The 17,982-nt window shown below is 41.2% G+C and overlaps 1 protein-coding gene across 2 annotated transcripts in view; it reads right to left on the bottom strand.

The window, feature by feature from the left end:
* The window catches only part of LOC124595431 (BUD13 homolog), a 66,523-nt gene that overhangs the window by 36,893 nt on the left and 11,648 nt on the right, over positions 1–17,982 (bottom strand). Inside the window, exons 2-3 of one of the 2 annotated variants that reach the window (XM_047134171.1) lie at positions 2,757–4,659; positions 945–1,099 (exon numbers count right to left, since the gene is read on the bottom strand). In XM_047134171.1, coding sequence (XP_046990127.1) covers positions 945–1,099; positions 2,757–4,659 — 2,058 coding nt within the window. Of the gene's footprint in view, positions 1–944; positions 1,132–2,756; positions 4,660–17,982 lie in introns of those variants that run through there. The other variant, XM_047134172.1, reaches the window with a different exon arrangement.

Here is a 17,982-nt window from a genome sequence, read left to right on the forward strand (position 1 = left end):
TCCGGTAACCCAAGATTTTGTTGCAGGGCAGTCAAAGTAGGACAGTGCACCAGAATATGAATTACTGTCAACCGGGCGCCACACCAACACTGAGGCAGGTCTTGATGGCACAAGAGGTAGCTGTGGGTCGCCCAAGCGTGGCCAATGCGGAGCCGGCCATGGGTCACCTGGTTAGTGGTCACTGCTAAGAGTACCATTGTCCAGGAAAGACTGGCACCTACTCCATGGTTTGGATGGGGAGTTCACAGCTCAAGAATCACAAAATGGTACCTATTTTGTCAGGGGGCTACAGCCAAGGGGTACCCCTACAGCTCCATCTCAGAACAGCTACTGTGCTGCAGTTCTGGTGTGTACTTAAGCCCATATGATTAAGGTGTGCACAGGGTCTCTGCATAGTGTGGACTACGTGAGCACCGCATAAGGTGTCTTCACCTAAATGACCTAATGGCTGTAGAATGAAGAAAAGTAGGGGACCATATCCTAGAGGGGACCCAAAAAATATAATTAAATATCCAGAAATCATGATTGTGATCACAGCCATGTTGTCCACTTTGGAGCACACCTAAAATCACAATCCTTCAGAACTCTGTGTGTCACCATCCATGACTAAGGAAGGAAAACTCAAAAGAAAGGCACTTTTGAGGAGGAAAATCTCCCTTGCAACTGAAAATGAAAAGTTATTAGATGCGGCAGAATAAGAATTCCTTCCTTAGATGATTCTGTGATTTTTACAGTTAACTACTCTACTCAGTCTGTGCTCCCCCCCCCCCCCAAAACACACACACACACACACACACACACACACACACACACTCCATCTCTCTCTTTCCAATAAAGTGAACAGTTTCTTTGCAAAACTGAATAATTCGGGAGGGGGGTGGGGGGGGTGAAAAAATATATTGTAACTTTCGTTTGTAGTATGTATGCTAGTTGTTAAACCTTACCCTCTGCCCCATCTGGAATACTTTGACTTCTGTTCAGCTTCTGCTATTTGCTGCTCTTCTCGGTCCCGGGCCTCTTGTTCTAGATTCCTTCTTTTTCCTGTCTTCCTGTCTCGCAAAATAGCACTAACACCTTCTCCTGACACTGATGGGTCTAACTGCAAAGTAATATTAACCAACACAGCTGAAACTAAAAACAGAACTATTAACTTTTCTATTTAACATATGATTAATCACTTAATTTAATAATTTTTTGATACTTAATATTCTTCTTTTATAAAGGGAAAAATGGGATTAAGTAAATCATTAGAGCTTATTACAGAAGATATCAAAATGAGATATGATAACATCACAAATGGACACAATACAGCACAATCTGTCAGCTGTTCAGTCAAATTCAAGTTACCACGAAATCTGAGATATTTAGAGGTAAAACTAACCAAGGAAGAAGCAAAGAAGAACTCTTAAATGCACACACATGTTTACAGACAGACCCACATCTTTGAAAAGCTCACTGCAGTTTTAATGTAGACAAATTATTGTAAACATATTTGCATGGTTCAAGGATTCACTGTCCAACAAAACTGGAATTAAAGCAGGACCAACTGATATAAAATGTTAATATACCGGGATGTTATAATTAAACTTTTGCTACTTGAGAGGGCCGCCCATGAAAAACAAATGACCGTAGGACAATGAAACTTTGTGGAAAAATTTGTAAGGACATTCATAAGAGAAATAATGAATAAACCACTGAAGGAAACGTGTTTTAATTACCACCTGAGGGGTAACACTCATTAACTGCACACCATGTTTGAGTTCCAGGTTATAAACATTGCTGAATGTGACGACCACCTGCATGCACGGCAGCCTGGAACAGCACTAGGGATACCGCAACTGTTCACATTACTTTTCAAATGGTGGACCATGGAATGTTTAGCTGTCGAGACGTGGCTCATGCATTGCTTAAAGATCACACATTGTGTCCAGATACTTGACCATGGTAACAGTAACTTCTTCAATTTGTGGCACAATTGGCAGTTGGACTATCCCAGGAGCAATCCTCAAATCACCAGTTAATTCAAACCTCTGAATCATGTTGTTCTACTACCGTGCAAAAAGAGGACTTCGCTATACTCTTTCACTGTACTGATAGTCAAGAAGAGCAGCAGTATTGTTGCTATTGTTCCGACAAAATAGCTTTATGAGCAAAGTTCTGATCACCTTGTCCTGAGCCATCTTCACTGTCTGCAACAGGTATGCAGTCTTGTGTACCAGCCCTAAGTCACTGTGCCAGTACTGGTACATAACGGCAAGTCATGTCACTAACACTACTAACAATGCAAACCCTGCAGCACACAGTCTCAACATAATTCCATCCATTGGGTATCCATATGGTAAAAAGTTTTCTGTCAACACTGGCTCAAGTAGCAAATTTAATTATAACCACCCTGTAAATAATGGCACACCATTTCTTTCAAACCTTCCACATATTTTACTTCTCCCCCCTCCTCCAATACACACATCAAGAGCATATTTTGGCCTATTTTACATCCCTATCTTTTATAATGTTTTAAAACAACAACTTTATTTTTATTTACCATTCAGTTTCTATCCAAATTAAAATATGTTTGAGATTTTGTGCTGCTGTTAGTCTTTCTGAACTTTTTACAGTCTAAGTAGTAGGCCTATGTTAATATGAAACATTACATTGTTGATTGAATACCAAAATCCATTCTTTATGTTAACTACTTTTACTTGTGTGATAAAAAGTTAAAATTGGACAAATAAGGGAGACTATTAAGAATTACTAACCTGGGCAAACATTTCACGTTCTCGTTCCTGAAAATCTTGAATCTCCTTTTTCAGTTCGTCTTTGGATTGCAAACCAGCTTTCATTCCATCTAACATTTTGGCATTACCTTTTTTTGCTCTTCCAGGACTATTTCTGGTATGAGAATTTTCTCTCCTGCTCCTTGTATCACTGCTGCCATCCTGCTTTATCTTTCTATGGGAGGTATCCTTAGACTCATTTCTGCTTCTTTCAGGAAAGGTGTCACGGGTTTTTGTTGCTCTGGTTTCCTGACCATCAGTTTCAAAAGATTTCTTCGAAGAAGACTTAACTTGTGAATACTTCCTAGGGGGTGACGCATCAGAATCATTATCTGACTTGTTTCTACCAGAAGGTGAATTCTGCCTATGCTTCCAACGTGATGGTTCTCCATAATTTCTTGAAGGTGATACACTATCCCTGCTATGTTGCCTATTCACTGAATTTTTGTCTTTGTACTTAGAGTGAGTTTTTTCAGAACTGTGACTTTTATGCAAGTTATCAGCAGTATCTTTCATAAATTTACTTGCAGAATCAAATCCAAGACTCTTCTGATTGCTTCTACTTTCTGGAGATTTACTTCTTTCATTTCTGTTATAAAACTTTTTTGCGGGAGATTTTTGGTCAAACTTTCTATTTCTTATGAGCTCAAAGTCATGTTTCTTCACCGAGTTTTGATGGCCTTTCTCTACATTGTACTGGTCTATACTTTTCCTTTGTGATGACCCAATAATGTCAGAATGATTTTTTGTTGCTCTTGAGGGTGAACTGTACCTCTTGGTAGTTCGGGACGGTGACTCTCGGTGTTTCGAGCTTCCCTCTGTACTGCCATCTGGTAACTGTTGCTTGTGTTTCTTGCGAGAAGACTGTTCTGAACCTTGTTGGTACCTTGATCTTTGAGCAGTGTGTTCATCTGGATACTGCTTCCTATGTCTACCCTGACTGCTGGTTTGATGCTGTTTCACTTTTCTAGGAGGCGATTCAGAAGCATGCTGCCGCTCTCTTTGCTTGGGTGGTGATCTACAATACTTCACTGGCCTTCCTTGTGGTGATTCATCTGCTCCTGGCTTTCTAACTCTGTGAGGAGATGATCTGTCAATGAAATCTTTCCTTACTTTTCTTGGAGGAGATTCATCAGAATCCTGTTGCTGATTTGATCTCCTAGGAGGTGATACATCTGAATCACTTTGATTCCTTGATCTCTGTAATGAGTATTCGTCCGAATTCGATTTCTGTGACTTCCTAGGTGGTGATTCATCTGAATCATATTTCCGTGGGTGTTGCACTTTTTCAGTTGCACTCAGTTTTTTCAGTCTTCCAGAGTAATCAACATGGGGTTTCTCCTGAACTTTCTCCTTGTCCTTCGAGGGCATTTGAAACTCACGAGACTTTTGCCCTTTCCTTGGAGGGGATGCATCAGAGTCATTATCACTTCTATGTACAGTTTTTTTCCATTTTGCGCGTGGAGGGGAAATATCTGCATCACTATAGTTTTCGTTAGTCCTTGACAATTTGTTGTTCTTTTTTGGTGCTGCTGAATCATCTAACTCGCTGGAATTTCTTATAATTTCATTCTGTAATGTTTCTTTCTTCTTAGAGTTGCTACGGTCACTAACTTCTTCTGAATTTCCATTATACTTTGGCTTTTTTGTAACTGCTGATTTTATGTCAATGGCTGTGATTTTTAAATCATCAAGACCATCCTCATCAGCTACAACTTTCCACCGCTTTGTCCCGAATTGTTCCAATCTTTTAACTTCTTCAGGACGCTCATCAATTATTCCTGCAATTTGTGGAGCATCTTCTGCTAAGTTGTACAGCTCGATTTCATCATCATCTAGTGGTCGCATATTCTTTATGTCGATGTCATCATCCACAATGCGGAACCTGGAACAGTATGACAACAGAACTTAATGTGCTGTTTCATCTGAGTACAAGACAGTATATCAAAAGCTACAAAGAAAATTATTTGATTACAGTTGACATCAAATACCTTACATCATGGTTAGAATGTATTCTTCAGTATCTTACGAACTCAGTGAAATGTTTTTATGAACACACATCCACATGCTTGTTTCCTTTTATCTCACAATCTTAGTTTACAAATACTTAAATATCGTTGTAAACATCTGATCAAAAATTTCCATTAGTATAGTACAACCCCACAACCGATACAAGTCTCACAAATGAATGAAAAAAGTTTATTGCTCTCACAACGGAAACATCGATAAAATGTCATTTACACTAAACTACATGTGGGTACTTTGTTATTCCCCATGATTTTTCTTTAGATTAGGAGTAGTCAATCTATTCATCCACTGCCCACTCTTGTATCTCTGTCAGTAAGAAAATTTTCTAACTACCCACCGGTTCCACAATTACATTCTTTTATAAAATAGGGAAGTAACTTCATAAAATTTATGAAGCAGAGTTATAGTAAGTTAAAACATGTAATAATAATTACTTTCCAAGTGCTTAATGTCAAAATTTTATGAAAATATAACGAATTTTTTTTTAAAACCCCTACTGCCCACCAGGAAAGGTGGAATACTCAGTAGAGCATTGCAGGGACCAGGTTGACCTTCGCTGCTTTAAATGGTGAACTAAATATTTTTTGTAGCAAGTAATAGCTCACTGTGGTACAAGCTACCTACTGCAAAGAATTACAAAACATAACACTGAAAACTCTGAAATTTACTTTGCCACAAAATAGCCATCAACATTATTACATCAGACAACATACAAGCCAAACCCATAAATATATTTCCACTTTTGAATTGGGACTACATTAAAAATAATTGGCCACTTTATGTGATAACTGTCACGGAGTATAACCACCTTAAATATTAGAAAAATATCAATTTAAAAATGGCTTCATTTGTTCTACACACATCATCATCTGGCTTCACAAAACAAAGTAATGTATGAGGGGGAAAAAAACAAGGAACAAAAGAAGGTTTTAAAGTGCATGTCATATATTCAGACCTTATTTCAATAGTGATACACATCCAATTTAGTTAATTTCAAGAATTGAAGTTTAAACATAACTGAGTGATGACAGTAAAAAACAGTAATCCCATCTATCAATCACTTGGGATTATTACAGATTTTAAGTAGCGGGTATGGCAAGACACTCTGCAAAACAACACTGAATGCTTTCTCTGAAACTTACTAAGAACAGACAGTTCTGATACTCACTAATGTTGAACATATATTGGATCTAACAGCAACAATCAGACCTGACCTTTTTGGTTGGTTGGTTGATTGATTTGGGGGAGAGGGACCACACAGTAAGATCATCAGTCCTATCGGATTAGAGAAGGTAGTCAGCTGTGCCCTTTCAAAGGAAGCATCCCGGCATTTGCCTGAAGCGATTTAGGGAAATCACAGAAAACCCAAATCAGGATGGCCAGATCTGGATTTCAACCATTGTCCTCCCGAATGCAAGTCCAGTACGCTAATCACTGCGCCACCTTGCTCAGTACCCAACCTTTCTGTCAGAACTGACAATTATTACTGAACTAGATAGGGCACCTAACACAAAAACTGAGGTGTGCGTGTTCAGAAAGCTAGATAAAAGTGGCAGTAGTGTCATATCTCAATGGGACACTTTGAACATTTAGCCCTGGACAGGAGCAGGTGGAAGAGCTGTGGCTCAAGTTTAGAAGAATATTTGACCACACAGTGGATAGAGCTGTTTCTTGTAATATAGTTAATGATGGGAGAGATACTCCATTATATAGTGTCACCTTAACTACTACGGAAATAGAGACTACTACATTGGATGCAAAACACAGCATGGGCTATGAACAGAAAGATGCTAGCCTAACTGAAACACATTTACCTATCAAGAAGGAACATACGTGAACTGAGTTCAGCCTTTCTGCTTTTGGTTTGCTACCTTCAACTTCAGTCCCTGTCTCATCCATGAGCATCGTAACACTAACTTTGGTGTCACTAATAGCCTTATATGTGACTTCTTTAGAGGAATAGTATCTAAAAATATATCATGAAATCCAAAGGAATTCTGAACATATGTAAGGCTATTAGTGACACCAAAGTTAGTACCAAGGCACTTATGGATGAGACAGGGTTTGAAGCCGAGGTTTGCCAAACAAAAGCAGAAAGGCTGAGTTCACTTCACTAATGTTCCTTTACAAAGGAAAATCTATGACTATTGCCACAGTTTAATTCTCGCATCACTGCAAAGGCAACGATCAGATTCTACACAGAATTTGCAGCCAAGTTAGCTTTCTTTTATATGTCATATACACTTGGCCAGAACATTATGACCACCAATCTACTATCAATATAATCCTGTCCCAGCAAAAGCAGCGTCACCTGGCAAGGAAAGATTGGTAGTCAGAAACACGCATGGTGTAAGGAGTATCAGAAAGTGTGCTGTCTGTGTGCAGAATGGGGAAGGCTCACGATCTATTCGAGCTTGACCGAGGGCAGACTAATGGCTTGGGGGCACAGCAAGAGTGTTTTGGAAACTGCACAACTTGTCAGATGTTCGAGGATGCTGTGGTGTGTGTCTTCAACACATAACGACAACGTGGTGAAATTGTGTACAGATATCATGGGGCTGGGTAGCCAACCCTCATTACAGATGACGGGCATCACAGGATGGGCAGACTGGTCAAACAAGACAGGCACTGAACTGTGATGGATCTAATATCACACTTCAATGCTGGGCTGAGTACAAGTGTGTCTAAACACACAGTGCACCGAACACTACTAACAATGGACCTCTACAACTGATGACCCACGCATGTGCCAATGTTAACACCACAATTTTGGCAACTATGACAGAAATGTGCACGTGACCATCATCACTGGACATTGACAGAGTGGCAGAGGGTTGCAATGTCTGATGAATCCCAATACTTTCTTCTTCAGGCCGACTGGAGGGAGCGAATCTGTTGTCTTCCATGAGAACAGCTCCTTGACACACGTACTGCGGAACAGAGACAAGCTGGCAGCAGCTCCATTATGATCTGGAGAACATTCACGTGGGCATCCATGGATCCAGTGGAAGTCATGCAAGGCATCATCATTGCCAAAGAGTATCAATACACTGGCTGCAGCCCACGTATACCCCTTGATAATGATCATATTTTTTGACAGGAGTGGCATGTTTCAACAAAAGACCAGGAGTGTGATGGAGTGGTTTGAGGGACACAGTGGTGAGTTCCACTTGATGTCCTGCCCCCCCCCCCCCCCCAACTTGTCAGATCTGAAACTGATTGAACACATATGGGATGTGATTGGATGTGGAATTAGAGCTGACCCTCCCCCCTCCTTCCTGGATTTACAGGAATTAACTGACTTGTGTGCACAGATAACTCCCTCCAGTTACCTATCAAGGCCTCATTGTTTCCACACCATAACATGTCGCTGCTGTTACCTGTGCCACAGGTAGAAATACCGGCTAATAGGTAGGTCATCATAATGTTGTGGCTCATTAGCGTATGTCGTAGATACCTCAAAAGAAAAAACTGTGCCAAACAGGCGGAAAAAAGCAGAAGTGAGGCACAACCTAACATTCAATATCTCTAACCTATTCCCCCCACGAACCATGGACCTTGCCGTTGGTGGGGAGGCTTGGGTGCCTCAGCGATACAGATGGCCGTACCGTAGGTGCAACCACAACAGAGGGGTATCTGTTGAGAGGCCAGACAAAAGTGTGGTTCCTGAAGAGGGGCAGCAGCCTTTTCAGTAGCTGCAGGGGCAACAGTCTGGATGATTGACTGATCTGGCCTTGTAACACTAACCAAAACGGCCTTGCTGCGCTGGTACTGCGAATGGCTGAAAGCAATGGGAAACTACAGCTGTAATTTTTCCCCGAGGCCATGCAGCTTTACTGTATGGTTAATGATGATGGCATCCTCTTGGGTAAAATATTCTGGAGGTAAAATAGTCCCCCATTCGAATCTCTGGGCATGGACTACTCAAGAGGACGTCGTTATCAGGAGAAAGAAAACTGGCTTCTGCGGATCGGAGTGTGGAATGTCAGATCCCTTAATCGGGCAGGTAGGTTAGAAAACTTAAAAAGCGAAATGGATAGGTTAAAGTTAGATATAGTGCGAATTAGTGAAGTTCGGTGGCAGGAAGAACAAGACTTTTGGTCAGGTGAATACAGGGTAATAAATACAAAATCAAATAGGGTTAATGCAGGAGTAGGTTTAATAATGAATAAAAAATAGGAGTGCGGGTAAGCTACTACAAACAGCATAGTGAACGCATTATTGTGGCCAAGATAGACACGAAGCCCACGCCTACGACAATAGTACAAGTCTATATGCCAACTAGCTCTGCAGATGATGAAGAAATTGATGAAATGTATGATGAAATAAAAGAAATTATTCAGATAGTGAAGGGAGACGAAAATTTAATAGTCCTGGGTGACTGGAATTCGAGAGTAGGAAAAGGGAGAGAAGGAAACATAGTAGGTGAATATGGATTGGGGGAAAGAAAGGAAAGAGGAAGCCGACTGGTAGAATTTTGCACAGAGCATAACTTAATCATAGCTAACACATGGTTCAAGAATCATAAAAGAAGGTTGTACACATGGAAAAATCCTGGAAATACTAGAAGGTATCAGATAGATTATATAATTATAAGACAGAGATTTAGGAACCAGGTTTTAAATTGTAAGACATTTCCACAATCTATTGGTTATGGACTGTAGATTAAAATTGAAGAAACTGCAAAAAGGTGGGAATTTAAGGAGATGGGACCTGGACAAACTGATTAAACCAGAGGTTGTACGGAGTTTCAGGGAGAGCATAAGGGAACAATTGTCACAAATGGGGGAAAGAAATACAGTAGAAGAAGAATGGGTAGCTCTGAGGAATGAAGTAGTGAAGGCAGCAGAGGATCAAGTAGGTAAAAAGACGAGGGCTAGTAGAAATCCTTGGGTAACAGAAGAAATATTGAATTTAATTGATGAAAGGAGAAAATAAAAAAATGCAGTACATGAAGTAGGCAAAAAGGAATACAAACGTCTCAAAAATGAGATTGACAGGAAGTGCAAAATGGCTAAGCAGGCAAGGCTAGAGGACAAATTTAAGGATGTAGAGGCTTATCTCACTAGGGGTAAGATAGATACTGCCTACAGGAAAATTAAACAGACCTTTGGAGAATAGAGAACCACTTGTATGAATATCAAGAGCTCAGATGGAAACCCAGTTCTAAGCAAAGAAGGGAAAGCAAAAAGGTGGAAGGAGTATATAGAGGGTCTATACAAGGGCGACGTACTTGAGGACAATATTCTGGAAATGGAAGAGAGTGTAGATGAAGATGAAATGGGAGATACAATACTGCGTGAAGAGTTTGACAGAGCACTGAAAGACCTAAGTCGAAACAAGGCCCCAGGAGTAGAAAACATTCCATTAGAACTACTGACAGCCTTGGGAGAGTCAGACTTCAAGAAGAATATAATAATTCCAATCCCAAAGAAAGCAGGTGTTGACAGATGTGAAAATTACCGAAGAAGCAGTTTAATAAGCCACAGCTGCAAAATACTAATGCGAATTCTTTTCAGATGATTGGAAAAACTAATAGTAGCCGACCTCGGCGAAGATCAGTTTGAATTCCGTAGAAATATTGGAACACGTGAGGCAATACTGACCTTACGACTTATCTTAGAAGAAAGATTAAGGAAAGGCAAACCTATGTTTCTAGCATTTGTAGACTTAGAGAAAGCTTTTGACAATGTTGACTGGAATACTCTCTTTCAAATTCTAAAGGTGGCAGGGATAAAATACAGGGAGCGAAAGGCTATTTACAACTTATACAGAAACCATGTGGCAGTTATAAGAGTCGAGGGGCATAAAAGGGAAGCAGCGGTTGGGAAGGGAGTGAGACAGGGTTGTAGCCTGTCCCCGATTTAATTCAATCTGTATATTGAGCAAGCAGTAAAGGAAACAAAAGAAAAATTCGGAGTAGGTATTAAAATCCATGGAGAAGAAATAAAAACTTTGAGGTTCGCCGATGACATTGTAATTCTGTCAGAGACAGCAAAGGACTTGGAAGAGCAGTTGAACAGAATGGACAGTGTCTTGAAAGGAGGATATAAGATGAGCATCAACAAAAGCAAAACGAGGATCATGGAATGTAGTCGAATTAAGTCGGGTGATGCTGAGGGAATTAGATTAGGAAATGACACACTTAAAGTAGTAAAGGAGTTTTGCTATTTGGAGAGCAAAATAACTGATGATGGTCGAAGTAGAGAGGACATCAAATGTAGACTGGCAATGGCAAGGAAAGCGTTTCTAAAGAAGAGAAATTTGTCAACATCGAGTATAAATTTAAGTGTCAGGAAGTCGTTTTTGAACGTATTTGTATGGAGTGTAGCCATGTATGGAAGTGAAACATGGATGATTAATAGTTTGGACAAGAAGAGTGTGTGTGTGGTTTGCGATTTTCGGGTGCTAAACAGCGTGGTCATCAGCGCCCTAACGCACAGAAACAGTAACACATGCGGTGACAGGACGAAGACGGACAGCAAACAAGGAGAACGACTAAAAGACACAGACCTGACGCAGTTCCAAATCCTCACATACAGAGGCAAAACAAGAGGAGAAGAAACAAACTAAAAAAGGAAGGAAAACACAAGGAAAAGAGAACAGAAATCGAAGTGAAACAAGTAGGTAATTGTGACTGGCGGACCTCTTACTTAAATCCTGGGTGAACCAGTTACCCAGCAGCACATTAAAATCCTCTCCCTAAAATCCGAGGCAACAAATTGGACTGGACACAAAACCGTAAGACCTTAACCACAGGCATTGCGTCATCTTGCAAAATAGAGAGCAAATCCGGTGGCAAGGAAACCACCGCCCTCTGGTCAGAGAATAAAGGACAGTCAAGTAAAATGTGGCGGACAGTAATCTGGACGCCACAAGCACTGCAGATTGGGGGGTCCACCCGCCAGAGTAAAAAACCATGCGTTAAGGGACTGTGCCCGATGCAGAGGCGAGTGAGGAGAACCTCATCCCGCCTGCATGACTGGTAGGACGTATGCCATGGCCACGTGGTGGCCTTAACCAGACGCAGCTTATTTTCACCGACTGCCAGCCACTCCTCTTCCCATTGACGCATAACACGAAAACGCAAAAGGGAGGTAACAGCATGGAGAGGGACGGCACATTCAACAACGTGAGGGAGGGAACACGGATCTTTGGCAGCCACATCCGCCAGTTCGTTTCCCCTAATACCCACGTGCCCCGACACCCAGCAGAAAGAAACCTCCTTCCCCTGCCGTTGCAGGTGGAGTAGGGCATCATGGATGTTCTGGACAACCGTATCCGCTGCGTACAAGTGTTGCATGGTCTGAAAGGTACTCAGGGAGTCAGTACAGATGAGGAACTTACGACTGGGAAAACATCTCATCTGCTCCAATGCCCGCAGGATCGCAAACAATTTGGCATCAAAGATGGTAAACGCCGCAGGAAGCCGTAACTTGACGACTCTATCAGGGAAAACAACAGCACAACCAACAGAGTCCCCCCGTTTAGAGCCATCCGTAAATACTGGTACACGGGCCGGGTGCTGGTGTAAAATATCGGAAAATAAGGAGGTAAAAACAAATGCAGGAGTGCAGCTCCTCCGGTACTCCGACAAGTCTAAAAGGATGCTGGGCCTCTGGAGCAACCAGGGAGGGAGACGAGTAAAACCCAGTCATTGGGGGGCCACACGCTCCACACCAAGGCACACAAGCAGATGCTTGGCACGAATCCCAAATGGTCTCGTTGCCCTGGGACGACTGGAAAAGAGGCGTTCCATAGGCGGTCGGGCAACGGTAGGGTACGCAGGGGAGGTAGGCAAGGAACTGACACACCCGTCGCACCATGAGGAGTTTCCGCCGGATGGCAAGCAGCAGTTCCCCTGCCTCAGCACACAGGCTGGGGATGGGACTAGTACGGAAGGCACCAGTGGGCAGCCTGATACCCTCATGGTGTACTGCGTCAAGAATCTTCAGATACGAAGGCCTTGCTGACCCATACACGGTGCAACCATAGTCAAGACGCAATCGGATGAAAGCCCTATAAAATTGCAGCAGACGCGCCCGATCTGCTCCCCAGGACCGATGGCTCAGACACTTCAAAATATTCAGTGCCTTCAGGGCCCGCACCTTGAGGTCTTTAAGGTGAGGCAACCACGACAACTTGGAATCAAATGTGAGGCCCAGGAACCTCACAGTGTCTCTAAAAGAAAGAATGGTGTCCCTCAGACGCAATTCAGGGGAGGTAAAAAGACGTCGAGAACGATTAAAATGAACACACACACATTTGTCTGCAGAAAAGGTAAAACCCGTCTTCGCAGTCCATGCCTCTAATCGCTTTATCATAAGCTGCAACTGCCGACTACCAGTGACAAGACTAGAGGAAGAACAGAAAACAGCAAAATCGTCCACAAACAAGGAGCATTGGGCAGGACTCCGGATAGTGGACGCGATACTGTTAATGGCGACGGCAAAGAGGGTGACACTTAAAACGCTTCCCTGAGGAACACCATTCTCCTGCACGTACAAATCAGATAGCACATTACCAACCCGATATCGAAAGAGGCGGCGGGAAAGAAAGGACCGAATTAAGATGGGGAGATGGCCACGGAAGCCCCACTGATGGAGTTGACTGAGGATAAGGCGGCGCCAAGTAGTGTCATACGCCTTATTAATGTCAAAGAACACACCTAGACAATGCTGGTTACTTAGGAAGGCCTGCTGGATGGCTGCCTCAAGCAGGGTCAAGTTGTCTATAGTTGAACGACATCTCTGAAAGCCACACTGAGAGTGGCTAAGGAGCTGCCTGGTCTCGAGCAGCCAAACCAGGCGACGGTTGACCATGCGTTCCAATGTATTCCCAACACAGCTCGTCAAAGCAATACTCCGATAACTACTGGGATGCCTTCGGTCCTTCCCCGGTTTGAGGAGGGGAATCAAAATCGCCTCCCTCCACGAGTCAGGGAACGTGCCGGATAACTATTTCATATTAAACATGGACGATAAATAGTTTGGACAAAAAGAGAATAGAAGCTTTCGAAATGTGGTGCTACAGAAGAATACTGAAGATTAGATGGGTAGATCACATAACTAATGAGGAGGTATTGAAGAGAATTGGGGAGAAGAGGAGTTTGTGGCACAACTTGACAAGAAGAAGGGACTGGTTGGTAGGACATGCTCCGAGGCATCAAGAGATCACAAATTTAGCATTGGAGGGCAGTGTGGAGGGTAAAAATCGTAGAGGGAGACCAAGTGATGAATGCACTAAGCAGATTCAGAAGGATGTAGGTTGCAGTAAGTACTGGGAGATGAAGAAACTTGCACAGGATAGAGTAGCATGGAGAGCTGCATCAAATCAGTCTCAGGACTGAACACCACAACAACAACAACAACACTGTAGAAACATAGAATAAATTCTGAATCCAGATATACCTACCAGAATGACCTCCCCTCCATGCCTACCAATAGCATTCCAACTATCAAAACACAAATCACTTTTCTCACTTGAGATCCTTGAAATATGTGGATAACTGCAGTAGCGTAGATTCAGTATTTCTTGAATTCTGAAAAGCATTTGACTCAAAGCCACCCCTATACTTACTACAAAAAGCAGGATCATATGGAGTATCAAGCAAAAATTGTGACTGGACTGAGGATATTTTGGTCAGGAGAATACAGTGTGTTAGACTGAATGGTCAATTAACAACAGATGTAGAAGTAGCTTCATGTGTGTTACCAAGAAGTGTCTTGTGATGCTAGCAGTTTATGTTGTACATTAATAACGTTGTGTACAATATTAATAGTAACCTCAGACTTCGCAGATGGTGCTGTCATCTATGATGAAGTACAGTCTAAAAAAAAGCTGAGGAAGCATTTGGCATACCGTAGCAAACTTGTTTTAAATTTTCAGAAATGTAAAATTTCTTACTGCAAAAAATGAAAAAACTTAGTATCCTGTGAATATAGTATCAGTGAGTCAGTCTAAATCAGTCACCTTAAACAACAACTTCTTGGGATATGAACTAGAACAGTTATATAGACTTAGTCCTAGGCATAGCAGGCGTCAGTCTTCAGTTAATTAGTATGCTACTAGGAAATGCTATCAATAAACAAACGAGACTGCTGACAAAACACTTCTGCAGCCCATCCTAGAATATTGCTGAAGTGTGGGGAACCAATACCAAATGGGACCAATCAGAGGATACTGAACACATACAAAAAAGAGTGGGGCATAAATGGTCATGTGTGTGACCCAAGGGAGATCATGATGGAGATGCTGAAAATAATAAACTGGCAAGTGGTTGAAGATAGTTGTATGCTATCCCACACACCTACAAGAACCAGCTTTAAATGAGAAATCCAGAAATACTACAGTCCACCCTTCCTTGTTCCTGTAGTGCTCTGAAGATAAAATTGTACTAATTACAGCACAGACGTAGATGTTTAAGCAATCATTCTTCAAGTATTTCTTACATGAATATAACAGAAAGCAGCCCTAGGCAAGTGGTACATTGGGAATTACCCTACGTCACACACTTCACAGTGGTTCGCAGGGTATGGATGCACACTTTCTCAATGAAAAATGTAGCAACATGTATGTCATTTATATTACCATCTCTTACAATAATCTTGTGGAACTTTTTCTGTTGTTTACATATTGTGAATAACACTTAAATCCTCGCTCCTGCCCTTACAACCATTATTTTATGTAGACAAATTATTCTATCAAGGTCGAGGAGTTGTCAAGCAGATATTACTTCAATTCGTGTTTGAACTTAGTTTTATTATCAATTAATTCTTTACATCTTGGGTCAAGTCGTAAAAATTTTTGTCTTCATTATGTCACTCCTTTCTGTTCCACACTAAGGCTGACTGATATATAGTAGAAGCCACTTCTCCTTCTAGTATTACTTTTATGAATGACACTGCTGTTTTTGACCTCTGCCTGATTGTAGATAAACTTAAGTCAATAAACGTCTTGTGAAGTTATTATCAATTAGGACAACTGTTGAAACAGCTATCTACAAGAGGTTTTAAGAATACAACGAGAATGGAAATTCTTGGCTGGAGCAAATAAGGGAAAGGCAACCACTCACCTACAGGTAGGGACAGGAAAACACCATTTTATTTTATGGTCCAATTAGCTGTTACTTTTGGCAAAGCTGAGTGTTCCTTTTGGCAAATTTGGTGTCACTTTTACCAAATTCTTAGCATTTTTGATAAATCAGTTATTTATTTGCCAAATTTGGTGTTATTTTGTTGCCACATTTGGTGTTATTTCTTTAAATAGCTGCATTTTTTAAACAATTGGTTGCATTTTTGGCAATTTCATTGTTTTTTTTTCCAAATTAGGTGATGTTTTGCCAAATTCTATTTTTGCCACTTTTGGTGCTGTTTTCAATGTAGCATCAAAGTCTGTTACACGTGACATGAAGATTAGACATGAACCTCAGATACGACAAGATTAGCAGTCGAAACACAATTTTAAAATTCAACAACTATCAATCACCAATATTAAAAAATTGTGTTATCTCGTAACAGTCACAGAGTTTGTGTTATTTCACAAATAACTGCTAATTTCACATTAACATTTTTGTGAAATTTTTCTGTGTCTAACTATAGCAGATTAATGCGTGGAGCACAGTAACATGTAACAGAAAATAGCATTCGCTCTAGCTTTATAGCATTAGCTCTTTTTCTACCTAAAGTACAAACAACAACAACAACAACAACAGACACCCAAACGTACACTCCCGTGGTCACCAATGTTCCCCATTCCCTCAACACCAGCTGGAGTGCACAATCACATGCTTTATTGAACCTGGATTAATCTGAAACCATCAGTGACTCTTTGGCCTGCAATGTTTGGTGTTTGTATTGTAACACGATGTTTTCACTAAGCTGTTACTGTTCATCAGTATCCCCTGAACTGTTTAATCCATATTTGAATCAACTCACAGAAAATGAATGAATGAATGAATGAATAAGACAAACAGCAGAGGCTGTGCAATCTCCTGTCCACCTTAACTCCCTGAGTCCTCTTCCTGTGGTTTTTCCTATGGGGAAACTGAAGAGTCACATGCACTGAAATAATCTTCATACACTGGAAAAGTACAAGCAGAGCATTGAAAATGCTTTGTTGATACCCTTCAGGTAGACCAATGTGTGGCTCACAGCTTGGTAAATCAAGCACAGTGCTGCATTTACACCAGCGGTGGCCATTCCAGCGTCATCTCTGACATTCAGGAATTATCCCTTGTCAGTCTTATAGCAAACATTTTTGAAACAATTTTATACTGTATTAGGCTCCATCTAAAGTAAGTATTTTTTATTGACGTTCACCTCTTTTCACACAAGGTCTGTAAAAAGTACAACTGCTTCTGTGCATCCACATGTATTCTTGCTCTTACTAGTCTATTTTATCGTCAAAATTTATGTGAAGACATCAACTGGATATTAAATTTCCCAAGACTTCAGCCACAAAACAGATGCTTCGAATTTTTTAACTAGATTTAGTGAGGCATTTGATCTCTGCAGCATTGGTTTAATAATCTGACTTAAGCAATGATATGTGATACACACTGTGTCCCAGTACCAATTCTGCTGAGAAAAACAGTTTCCAACAAATTTTCAACATAAGACACCCCCCCCCCCCCCCAATAAGTTGGCATCTGACTATTTATTGACCACAAGCTTTAATATACCCTTCATTTTCTGATCAAAATAGCCAAGTCACACTGGCTTGCTAGTGTAGACATTGCCATCAACAACGTGAAATACTCAGCTATATATTATGAAAATGGCCTGCCCCGGTAAGAATTGGTCACACCAACCAGAAGACGACAGTACTATCAAATCCAGTCACGATTTGAGGAAATCATACAGCAGGCTCTTTCTGGTCATGTCTTCTTTTCAAGGTCTTGCAAGGTGTGTAGCACCATCTGCACAAGATACATTTATACACGGACATTAGGAAAGTAGTGTCTCTTGTCACTTTTAGCACCAACACTGCATTATAGTTATGGTTAGTGTGTGACAGTGTCTCCCCCTCCCCCACTCTCCCCATTGTTGCTTTCATTTTCTGCATATGTAGTGAGGTCTTAAATTACAAATGTTGGACATGACAAGTTTAGCAGTCAAGTTTGTGACTAAAAACCAAATGGTTGCAGAATAAAATCTAGGTCAATAAAATTTGCTAAAAA

The sequence above is a fragment of the Schistocerca americana genome, chromosome 2 (genome assembly GCF_021461395.2).
Source record: "Schistocerca americana isolate TAMUIC-IGC-003095 chromosome 2, iqSchAmer2.1, whole genome shotgun sequence".
Taxonomy (NCBI): domain Eukaryota; kingdom Metazoa; phylum Arthropoda; class Insecta; order Orthoptera; family Acrididae; genus Schistocerca; species Schistocerca americana.